The sequence below is a fragment of the Gobius niger genome, assembly GCF_951799975.1.
Source record: "Gobius niger genome assembly, chromosome: 20".
Classification (NCBI taxonomy): domain Eukaryota; kingdom Metazoa; phylum Chordata; class Actinopteri; order Gobiiformes; family Gobiidae; genus Gobius; species Gobius niger.
The window spans coordinates 16,445,421-16,457,593 of record NC_136871.1 but is presented as its reverse complement, the minus strand read 5'-3'; the positions used below and the strand labels follow the sequence as shown (position 1 = coordinate 16,457,593).

General features: G+C 42.8%; 1 protein-coding gene across 3 annotated transcripts in view; it reads left to right on the top strand.

Annotated features, from left to right (window-relative positions):
- iqsec1b (IQ motif and Sec7 domain ArfGEF 1b) overlaps window positions 1-12,173 on the top strand; it is a 124,100-nt gene that overhangs the window by 107,982 nt on the left and 3,945 nt on the right. For all 3 annotated transcript variants that reach the window (XM_079578685.1, XM_079578687.1, XM_079578686.1), the window contains 11 exons: window positions 4,292-4,568; window positions 5,179-6,425; window positions 6,857-7,018; window positions 7,814-7,936; window positions 8,875-9,041; window positions 10,032-10,171; window positions 10,712-10,741; window positions 11,045-11,170; window positions 11,267-11,366; window positions 11,594-11,755; window positions 11,839-12,018. In XM_079578685.1, the coding sequence (XP_079434811.1) occupies window positions 4,292-4,568; window positions 5,179-6,425; window positions 6,857-7,018; window positions 7,814-7,936; window positions 8,875-9,041; window positions 10,032-10,171; window positions 10,712-10,741; window positions 11,045-11,170; window positions 11,267-11,366; window positions 11,594-11,755; window positions 11,839-12,018 (2,714 nt within the window). The remainder of the gene's footprint in view (window positions 1-4,291; window positions 4,569-5,178; window positions 6,426-6,856; window positions 7,019-7,813; window positions 7,937-8,874; window positions 9,042-10,031; window positions 10,172-10,711; window positions 10,742-11,044; window positions 11,171-11,266; window positions 11,367-11,593; window positions 11,756-11,838; window positions 12,019-12,173) is intronic.

Here is a 12,173-nt window from a genome sequence, read left to right as displayed (position 1 = left end):
TCATATTGTAGACAAGCAAGAATACTACTCTCTAGCATCTTTGTTCAATAAAACTGAAGTTACAGAACAAATACAGATTAAGCATGTAAAAGCGAAGAGTGCTGATAAAGTTTTATCCACAACTCAAACGAAAGCCTGCCTTGTCAAGTTTAGGCCTGTCTCACATTTTCAGGAAGACTGATTCAGAATTTGCAGGATAAGACTGAAATGCAGCCTCATTCTGTTTAGTCCTGACTCTGTATCAGTCATTCTACTTGAACTATTTGTTAAAGATCCTATTTATTCATAATCAGGTTGTTGTAATAATGTTTTATTTGGAATAGTCTTTTGTTTCAGTTTCTCTTCCCCATCTCAAAACATCTGCCCACCACATCAAAACAGTGGTATGAACCTCCTCCGTATTTGTGTCTACCCTTCAACAGTGTATTTAGCTTGTTTTCAGACTGCTCCTTTTTTTCACTGTGCAGCAGATCTCCGTCTGGCATTTCAAAAATGGATTAAACAACGGAGAGCTGTGCATCATACAGTTTTAATGTACGACGTGGAGTCAGGAGCACCAGGTCGGACAGTTCGGCCTCTGCGTCGTCCATTTATTTCTGATCATTGACACCTCGTCGGGCATTATCCCTTACACAATACAATGGTAAATATGTAGTTTAAAAATCCCAAATCAAACCTGATAAAAAAGTCTGCCGTGTTTAAACGCTATAGACTTTCTAGACAAGACAAGAGTGCTGCAAGTGCCCTGATAATTCAATTTAAGCAGCAATGCTTGGTGGACAACTTCCTGCTGCTCTGCTCTGGAGTCTAGACAGGGTGTGACAGGTGGTTTGTAACACTAGCCCTATAAAGAGTGTGTGCCTCTGCTGCGATATGCCCCTACAAACTCACTTCAAGAGCACTTACCCCGCTACACAAGGGCAGCCATCTGTTTGATCGGGTCCTCTGTGTCCGCTCACACATGATCTGGAAGTCACAGACTGAAGGAGCTACATGATAACGGTATAAGCTGATAACTGCTATTGATTTATACAGCATTTTCCTAGTTCTAATGGAGAGCTTAACAAATGGTCCATCTTGGATTCTGCTGCTTATCGAAAAGGCAAGAAATCATCACTTATTTGCCCTTGATGATCCTAACTTCCTTTTTAATGAGCAATTGTGGAGCTCTCCATCTCGAGGGTCACTTTCCACACATCGCCACCAGATGGGAGGCGATTTTAAAGCACGCTAATGGTCCATAAGAGCTGCCGCGACTGTCCTTGCTCTTTGCTTACAACAGTATACTCTAATTAGACTTCAGTGCTATCAGCAGGAGTGTCCATGAAGCGATACCACACTGCGCATGGCCGATAACGGATTATCTTGCCTAGGTCTGATATCATCTTGTTTTGTTTGTGATGTCATGAAGCAGGAACTGGCCCTTGAGGAATAGGGGGAATCGTTCTAAACAACAGCAGGGTGGAGGTCTGACTTTCTAAAAGTGTTTAACCTCCCACTGCCTTGGTTTCGACGTAGTGCATGATAATTAGCCTTCAACAACTTTAGGCCATAGATGTAAATATATCCAGGATTTCCCCTCGATGCTTCCTGATTATCCTACTATTAATATCCCTTCTCTACTTCTCACTGTCGGGCCCTTCCTCCTTAAAATGGGCAACTGTATTGCTCGACCCAATTCCCTCTGAGGAATTCCCCACCTCTTCCTGAACGCTTTAGACCCCTCCTCGGAAGCCTAGAGCGGGAATGGTGTGTCCCGGGGCAGAGACGTTGGAAAGGGTTAGAAATTCAGATGTAAGTGGCGGCGGTCAGGAGAAGGGACCATGTGGTGTCTGCAGTGCACCTCACACAGATCCCAGTCACTTCTGGAGCTGGACACTTACAGATGGTAAGAAACAAAGCAGGACTCAAGCGCGATTACACTTCTGGGCATTTGAATTATGTCAAAGTTGCTTGCAGTTAATTACCTTGTAAAAACGAGTCCATACTTTTATTTGCACCTGTTGTGTGCTTTAAATGTTAGTGATGATGTGTGACCATAGCATCAGAGCTGGGCCATGCTCCATTTTCCTTTTAAAAATCTTGAACTGGACAGTTTAAGTTATATTGTAGTATTTAAGATAATTGTATCGCCTGAGTCACTTGCACAAATTACGAACTGAAACATAGTTAAAACCTAATCAACCTGCTTTATGCCCTGCCACGGGGCGATGCTGTTTCAATGACTGGCTGAAGGAGATGGATGGTTTTTAATCAGACTGAAGAGGTTCTGAGTGCTATTACATTGAAAGTGGGTGTATAAAGTTGCTGAGACCAGGGTAGTACTTCTCTATCTCACATTCAGCCACATTCAGCACATTTGTCCGAGGTGTTTGGAAATGAGTGAAGGAAATGGAAGTACATGGCAGCAAATAGTCAAGTTGGTCTGTAGTGTTACATGTTTATAAATGCAGGGTCTATTTGCTTTGTACAAAATGATCATGTATTGAAGGCAGTGTTCCTGATGACAGTGGTTTTCACGGTGCGCCTTGAAGGTTAATCAGGTTCATACAGTCATTTTATTTAATATTTTGACATTAGTTTGTGCTCTGATCAAACGTTTGAACCAGAAAATTAACCGCTCTGGCTAATCCAATGTGCCAGAGTGGTACAGTGGTACAGACAAATGTTGAGCTGTAGATGGTGGGCATTTTTGAACAAACAAATAAACTGCGCTTGACTCTGAAAACTTTACAAAAACACTGCCTTGCCGATCAGCAAAGCTGGCAACAATATATCAATGCCAGCACCAACTCAGACATTTTCAATACGACTCTCGAAGCTTCAGGCAGTTTCTTTAGCTTCTTTACCGAGTCGACAAACTTCCTAAACCACTTTGGGCAATGAGGTTTCATGAAGCAGCAATATATTTTACTTATAACACAGAAAATTTGAAGTGTAGGTCCTCAAACAAACATCCCATAAAGAGGAATGTTTTTATGTTCAGGCATAATGAAATGTTAGTGTATCATGTTCTGTAACCTCTAGTACAAATCAATATTTCCATTTAGTTCATTATTCTTTCTTAGATGCTGCTTTGACTCTAAGTGGCATTGATATAGTTATTCAACATTCCAATCCAATGCAAATATTTTGGAGGTGATGAATTAACACTTTTTTCTGCTTTTACTTTGGTGAACCTCATTGACAAGTCATTTTCTGTTGCTGCTTTGATTATTTTTGGCACATCCTCCCACTGTTGTTCGACAACTTGACAGGGCTATAACATGGTATCATGTCTCCTGGTCCAGATGCTTGTTTGGTACACTATTATCTCCTGTCTGCCAATTAAATTAATACATTATTGATCATTAAGGCTGCCATGAGGAATGACTTTAAAACAAGATGTTGTTGCAAGGGATCCTTTTATGTTGCTTATTGTCCTTTTTTAATATCTAGTCTACATTTTGATGAAAACATCTTTTTCAGAACCATTGGCCATACCATTTTGTGAATGCCCAATCTAATGCACTCTTGGAAACTTAGGCCTTGTTAGCTGCAGCTTACATCACTTACCACCACCAAGTATGGAGTGAATTGATCATTTAAATCCAGCTTAAAGTCCCATGTTCTGTGATGAAGGATCCTTTGTTTAAGCTTGATGTTCTAATGATGATAACCTGAAGTTCTTGTTGTTTGTTTTTTCGTGCTAGAGTGAGTATTGAGCTGTGTCCACGTTCAGACAAAAGGTGAAGAGAGAGTGAAGACATTACATGTTTCAATTTACTTCAGTTTGCAGTCGACAGTGTTGACTGCTCTGATCTTTATTGATCCTGTATCACAGGCAGAGCCAAGCATCAGCAGATGAACTTTCAGGAGTCATCTGAATGCATTTAGCTAAAGAGAGGTCAACTGAGTCAGTATTCTATGGCCGTTTTTGTCAACATACTGTACATTTAGTTCTGAAATTTTTAGGAGATCAAGATGACTTGAAATTTAGCAGCATAAACATTTTAAACTAGTGACTCTGGTATCTCTTAATTGGAGAGATTCTGTTTTGGTTGTACTTCTTTAGTTATAGCACTATCACTTGCGGCAGGTCTATGTTTTGGTAAACACTCCATGGTAGAGAAGCTGACATGCTCTCAAGGGCAATGGCACTGCTGCTATAAATTCCCTTCCCCATATTTATACCAGGCAGCAGTATCAAAGTTCACGTCCCAACTGATCACATGACTCTTGCTGAGCTGTTCAGGAAACAGAGAGCGAGTGTGACTCAGCTCTGACCCAGTGTGTGTATGTGTTTCTGCAGCGTGGAAGCTGATGCTCCGGGGGGTGAAGTGGGCTCAGTGGACCCCAGCGGCGGGTACTCCTGTGTGCCAGTGACCCACAGTCGAGGCCTGGCTTCGGAGCACCTAGACTCTCACCTCTACGGACACATCCTGCTACCGGGACACCATAGACCACGCCGGCCCAGACTGCACCACTCACAGTCCATCCTCCGCAAACAAGCCGAGGAGGAGGCTATCAAACGCTCGCGCTCCCTGTCCGAGAGCTATGAGCTGTCATCGGACCTGCAGGACAAACAGGTGCGGCAGCAGACACACACACCTCAGTTCCTTCAGTAGCTACACACAGTTGTGCCATGAATAAAGCAAACCTATTTTAACTTTTAACTTAGAGAAGAAAAAGTCTTTCACATAAAAAAAAAAACATAGTACTGATGATTATTTATTTTTGGGAAACTTTACAAGTTAAAAGAGTTGTGAGAAGTGACCGTAGCAATAGCTTTCTTTCGCACTCCACAGTTGAACAGTTGAAGTTTATGTCTGTGGGCTGCTGTCAGGCTGCTTGCCCTGACTGTGTTGAAAAGCAGGTCATATAAGCAGCGGACTGTAGCCTATTGCCGGATTTCACTATGCGAGTGTATTTGGGGAGGTGGTTGCCTGTCCAAGTGAGACTCAGTGTCATGGTTGGCGGTCAACGATGGAGTGCTGACGGACACAATGACAGTGTGCGCTATGAAACATTCTTTGTACTTGTTTGAACCGTTTAAAATACCTCTTTAATATACTCCTCACTTAAATTATGTTTGTCCAGTAGTGTTACTTTCAAGACCAGACCACATTTTTGAGATTAGATCAGAGATAGTGTGATAGACGTTGTGTAATGACGACAAATCTGCCTACCTTTTTGCAGGTGGAGATGCTAGAGCGCAAATATGGTGGACGTTTCATCACCCGACATGCCGCTCGCACCATCCAGACAGCCTTCCGTCAGTACCAGATGAACAAGAACTTTGAGCGCCTCAGAAGTTCCATGTCTGAGAATCGTATGTCAAGAAGGATTGTGTTGTCCAATATGAGAATGCAGTTTTCCTTTGAAGGACCTGAAAAAGTCCACAGCTCATATTTTGAAGGAAAGCAAGTGTCATTAACAGATGATGGCACTAAGATTGGCCCGCTGGTGCCGTCTGAGCACTCAGCGGACATGAGTGTTCAAGCCAAAACACCCTCTGCACAAAATGACTTTACAGACGCCATTACGGAGCTGGAGGACGCTTTTTCCAGGCAGGTCAAATCGTTGGCCGAGTCCATAGATGATGCGTTGAACTGTCGCAGTTTGCATGGGGATGAGGGTCAGCCGGAACCCAGTAGAGGGCACCAAGAACTGGAGAGGGAGGTCAGCTGCCAGGTTAAAGCCCCTCAAAGCAGCTCAGACCGCAGGAAATTAGACGAAATGACCGCTTCGTACAGTGATGTAACTTTATACATCGATGAGGATGAGTTGTCGCCTCCTTTACCGTTATGTCAGTCTGTGGACCGGCCTTCCAGTACAGAATCCACTCTCCATCAGCGCTCCCTCACCTCCTCACAGGACTACTGGTCTCATGTTCACAAAGACGAGAAAGGAGACACAGACACCAGCTGCCGGAGCACTCCCTCTTTGGAGTGTCAGGAGCAGCGTCTGAGAGTGGACCACTTACCTTTACTCACAATCGAGCCCCCTAGTGACAGCTCTGTGGAGCTTAGCGACCGCTCGGATCGGAGTTCTTTAAAGCGACAGAACGCTTACGAACGCAGTATAAGCAATCAACAAAGTAGTCCCAAAAATATCAGCCATGGACTTCCCCCGAGAGTACCCTCAAGAGAAGACCGGCCCAGGCAGCTAGAACCACACCTGGCTATCAATGGCACGGCGAACAGACAAAGCAAGTCCGAGTCAGATTTTTCAGATGGCGATAACGACAGTATAAACAGCACGTCTAACTCTAATGACACCATAAACTGTAGCTCGGAGTCTAGCTCCAGAGACAGCCTCCGGGAGCAGACTCTCAGTAAACAGACTTACCACAAAGAGACACGCAACAGCTGGGACTCACCGGCCTTCAGCCACGACATCATCCGCAAGAGGCACTACCGCATTGGACTAAACCTTTTCAACAAGTAAGTGCTCAGTTTCTGTTAAATGGCTTCTTCTGCCAGCTCCATTACTCCTGACCTCTCAGAGTAAGTGGAGGTTGTAGGTTAATTAAACAAACCTTATCCATTTGTATTGAAAGGTGTTGAAGAAAAGGGAAAGGCTCCATGCCATGCGTTCAATATTATATTTGCTTTCATGATATTCACAAAATCTACAGTTGTGCATTAAATTGATTGTGTGTTCTGCTTGTTGTCTGGAGCCACTGTTGTTACTCAGTTTAATCAGAGATGAGTACTTTCCCTCGGCCTCATCTCATGCCACTTTCCCCCATGTTTCTGCTTTCCTAAATCCTGTGCATGATTTGACACAATTTGGCCAGGGCACTGGTGCAGTGGGATAATCACAGATTTGGACTGTGACTCTAAATCTCTTTACTCCTCCTATTTCGCTCCAGGAAACCTGAAAAAGGCATCCAGTATCTGATTGAGAGGAGCTTTGTCCCGGACACTCCAGTGGGAGTGGCCCACTTCCTGCTGCAGAGGAAAGGCCTGAGTCGGCAGATGATCGGAGAGTTCCTGGGTAACAGACAGAAGCAGTTCAACAGAGATGTACTGGAGTAAGTGGCGGCAAAACGTTTCTACAGCAGTTCACATACTGTGCTGACAGCAAGTCATTGTGTACTTCTTTACTGTATATGTGTTGATCCTATTGACGTTGTTTCTCTGAAACACGAGTGCATGGCATTTCATGCAAACTCATAACGAGGACAAAGATTCATTTTAGACACTGACAGTATGAGTCACTGCGTTTGCTGTCCTTACAAATCTAAAGTATCTGTGAAATGGGTTGGAACAAACAGATGATATCTCGTCAGGAAGAGAGGCAGTGCTCACTTCAAATGTATTCCTTGGATGTAAAACTTTTAGTGATTCACGCAGTGATTGAAATGAAGTTTAATTTACTTGATGCCGCAGCATTCAGAGCCTGCTGGGATGAAGTGTAGGATAAGCACTCAGCCTGACAGCCAAATCTAAAGAGTTCTGAGGAAAACATCTCGGGATCTGACACGCTCAATTTATCACAGGATACACCCTTAAATCTTGTTATCCTGGTTATAAAAGAACACTAAAAGCGAAGAACTTTAAAATCCTCAACAATATGCAATTTAACGGAATACACAGCAGACTGAATAATTTTGAGTAACTCACTGACAAAAGACGGGTCAGACAAAGAGAATACATTTCTCTACAAGTGCAGTCATTTATAGATTAATTACTTATATTTAATATTTTCTGTGTACTGCAATGTGTGTAATATTGACTATCTTTATAACCATAATGTATATCAGAGGCTGCAAAGAGCGTATTGTTAGGTGGCCAAATGCTACAGCTTGTGATTTCTCTCTCTGTAGCTGTGTGGTGGATGAGATGGATTTCTCTGTGATGGAGTTGGACGAAGCACTCAGGAAGTTTCAGGCTCACATCCGAGTTCAGGGGGAAGCTCAGAAGGTGGAGCGGCTCATAGAGGCCTTCAGGTAAAACAGATGAAGGACTTCATTTTCTCTACACATTACGACACAACTTATGTAGTGACACATAATGGTGATATAATCACTGGAAGTCACTAAGTGCATTGTTCATTAAACCTAAATTTCACCCAATAGTGATTAAGTTGGCCCCTGATTGAATGTTGCCTTGATTTTGATTAGTATTTGCTGCATGATTTTAACTCCAGTGCCCTGTAAAACAGCACTGAGTTTTCAAAGCAATACTTCAAAATGATCTGCTTGGACAAAAACAAACAAAACACCAGAAAGTATTCTCATTATACACCCACACGACCCGCCTGAGGGCACTTCATTTATTTAGTGCAGTCCAACAGTAGAACGGTGCTTTAATGTCTGTGGGAATGTGCCTCCATCAGCACTGAGCAAGGACGTTTGAGCCTCACTGAGCCCGGCACAGACCAGTCTACAGGCTCCGTAATGATCAGGAGCCGCCTGCAGCCTGTGCACACCAGCACCAGGGATCTGCTGCAGGGAATATTGATGCTTCTCACTCATCAGACTCACAGAGTGTGACAGTGCTGCGGATTACAATAGACATGAAAGCATAATATCTATATGAATATTAAGAATAGTTGTAAATCAGCTTGTCACGCGCATTTCTTCTGGCACTTTTTTTGCATTTCCATTTTGTTATCAATGGATAAAGCAATATATTATATGACAAACACAGCACCGAGGTGTCGCACCAACAGATGTGATTAACGGCTTCTACACAGTGTTTTTATCATTATTATGGTATTATCTAATGTGGTATAGATTTTCTAAATGCTACTGTATTTTACAATAAAATGCATTTCCAGTTATGACCCAGATATTTAAATAGAAAGAGAAAGGCTATAACTCAATATTAGCACTGATTTACTTCCTGTTGTTCTGTTCACTGATGAAGGTCTTTGCTTCCACAGCCAGCGGTACTGCATCTGTAACCCCGGAGTGGTGCGACAGTTTCGAAACCCAGACACCATCTTCATTCTGGCCTTTGCCATCATTCTTCTGAACACGGACATGTACAGCCCCAATGTCAAACCAGAGAGGAAGATGAAACTGGAAGACTTTGTCAAGAACCTCCGAGGTACGCTACACCCCCAGACACAGCGCATCAGCCGTGGGGATAAATATGCATCTCCGGTTGACTTTTGTGCATGCTCTTTGCTTTGATTAATGGCCTTGTCAACGCACTATTTTTGGATGTCATGGTCGAAGTAGCTCAGAAGCTAAAGCCAAGCTCTTTTTATAGTCGCTCTCTGGGAGTTCGGGGGGTATTAGCAGGGGTTTTGGCTAACTAATTTCTCGGCCTATTTGAGTGTAATTAAAGTACAGTATTAGGAAGGACAAGGAGAAATGCACAACTTGATGAAGAACATTGAGGCTTATAAAATGTATAATGTAGTTACGGCATAATATTTAAAATATTGTCAGTGCAAGTTTGGAAATCAAATCCAGAAGTATTACTACAAAAGTGGTGCTATTGAGAAGGAAATAGCCTCTTTTGAATTTATTTTCCAAATTCTCCTGTTTGGTTTAATTTGTGCCTTTCCTCTATCAGACTCATAACAGCAGTGTCCCTTTTAGAGCACACTTAGCAGAACAATAGGGCAGCACACAGACCTACAGCAAGAGGGTCCGGGGTGTGGAGGGTGCATGTTCTCCTTGTGTCTTAGTGGGTTTCCTCCAGGTTTTCCCATTCCTCCCAACAATCCAAAACCTGCCCTCGTATAGACTAAAACCTCCAGTTATTCTTGACCAAAATCCTGGCTTAAGATCTGTAAATGGTTCCCCGGGCACTGCTCCTGTACAAATATTGTGGTTTTGGATAAATCACATTACCATTTAATAATTTATTGTGTCTTCCTGTTTACTAGACACTTCAAGGGACTATGCAACTGTATGTCCCATGCTATTATCATCCTCTAACCATGCTATTACTGTGTTGCAAAGTATAGTGCTACCCATAATCCTTTGCTGTACAAAGGCTCAGTCTTTTGTATGTGCTGTAATAGAAGTGCTTTTCATTTCAATAATAAAATATCACATAAATTCCTAATCTCTTGTGCACTGACAGGGGTGGATGATGGCGAGGACATCCCCCGAGAAATGCTGGTTGGAATCTATGAGCGCATCAGGAAACGAGAGCTCAAAACCAATGAGGACCATGTGTCTCAGGTTCAGAAGGTGGAGAAACTCATCGTGGGGAAGAAGCCGGTAAGTTCGTCTAAGCCCCCCGGCCACATCAGTCAGACAGCTGCTGCTGCCGTAACGCACTCAGGAGTAGAGTCTGTGCAGAGCCGTGCCGTCATGTTGCCGTGGGCAACGACACATTAGATTAAAACCCCCAAATTAATAAAACAGCACTTCAAATTGTAGTAGAGATTTTCAAATATCGTTGACTGGACTGGGTTGAAGGAGTTCAAGGTCAAAGAATAGTCTTTGTTCTGGGCTGGGGCGAAGCTGGGAGTCATTAGGTCCAATTTGCATGAACAAAGCCCTGCAGCTCACTGCTTCAAATCCATACTCTAAGTCCATAACTTCACTTATTCATGGTTATTACTTTAAAGAAGTGTGTTTGTAAATGCAATCCAATGAGAATCAGAAGCAAAACATTTTGTTGCAAGTTTCAGGCTTATACAGTTCATTATGAAATATGGGCACGCTCTAATAATCTTAATGTTGTGTTTATTATCCCAATACATTAAATCTTATGACCATTTTACAACTCTAAACTTTCTGTTCTCTTCTTTCCAGATTGGGTCATTACACCATGGCCTCGGATGTGTAAGTAAACATTCACTCACTTGCACCAACTGGGTAGAATACAGAGTACTTTCGTTTTCTATTTGACATAAGTCAAATAACTACTGCAAGACTACGAGCTTACACATGTTAAATACAACACATAATGCTTCAGTTTGTCAGTACATAACCAAATAGAGATAAAAGAGAAACAAAATCTTTAAAAATATACTAATTGAATGAGCACATTTACATAACTGAAAAGATGTTTCCAAAAAAAAAGGCATGAAAGGACGAGTCAATGAATGCATTTCCAGTTCTGAATAGACGGCGCTTTTTTTTCAGGTACTCTCACTCCCCCACCGGAGACTGGTGTGCTACTGCCGACTTTTTGAAGTTCCCGATCCCAACAAACCGCAGAAACTGGGACTGCATCAAAGAGAGATCTTCCTCTTTAATGATCTGCTCGTGGTATGAATGACACCCTCGTTCCACTGCATCCGGCATCAGCCACTTGGCACTGAGAAATATCTAAGTGCACCTCTTCTCGCTGCTTTGTTCATTTAGGTTACTAAGATCTTCCAGAAAAAGAAAAACTCTGTGACGTACAGCTTTCGACAGTCATTTTCACTTTATGGCATGCAAGTGCTGCTCTTTGAGAATCAGTGTGAGTACATTTCGTTTCAAAATTAACTTTAATGTAAGTTTTCAAAGTTTCTGACCTCCAGTGCAGTCTTTGTTTAGTTCATTTAGTCCTAGTAGGTTACTGGTTTGATTGAGTCTGGTGAATGTTGATTAAAAAGCTGATGTAAAGAGCTTTAGAACTGGTGTTTGTTACAGTTGTATTTCATTGTATTTTAATTCAAATATGTAAAACCTATTTTATCACTGTAGATTATCCCAACGGAGTGAGGTTGACATCGGCCGTCCCCGGAGCAGACATCAAAGTCCTCATAAACTTTAATGCCCCCAACCCTCAGGACCGCAAAAAATTCACTGACGATCTGCGGGAGTCCATCGCGGAGGTGCAGGAGATGGAGAAGTACAGGATCGAATGTAAGTATTCTGAACGTTTGCCGAGATGAAGAATAACCCGGGTGAGTTTGTCACAAGTCGTCGTCACCGGTCTTGGTTTACAGCTGAACTGGAGAAGCAGAAAGGGGTGGTGGTGAGAGCCAGCATGTCGCAGTGTTCGGGAATGAAAAAAGACGCCGGAAACGGTAACCTGAGTCGTGCCAGCCTGGATGACAGCTACGCCATCGGGGAAGGACTAAAGAGGAGTGCCCTGAGTAGCTCTCTGCGGGACCTTTCGGATGCAGGTACATTTGCTGCGGGGGTAGAGAAAATGGATGCGGTTAAACTGGAAAATAGTATTGCAGCTCTAAAGTAGATTAGGAGAACTCACAAATGGTGCTAGAGATTGGGAGCTCTGCTGTCTTTCTTGACATGAAGTCGTCAGTGTTTGTCTGCTTTA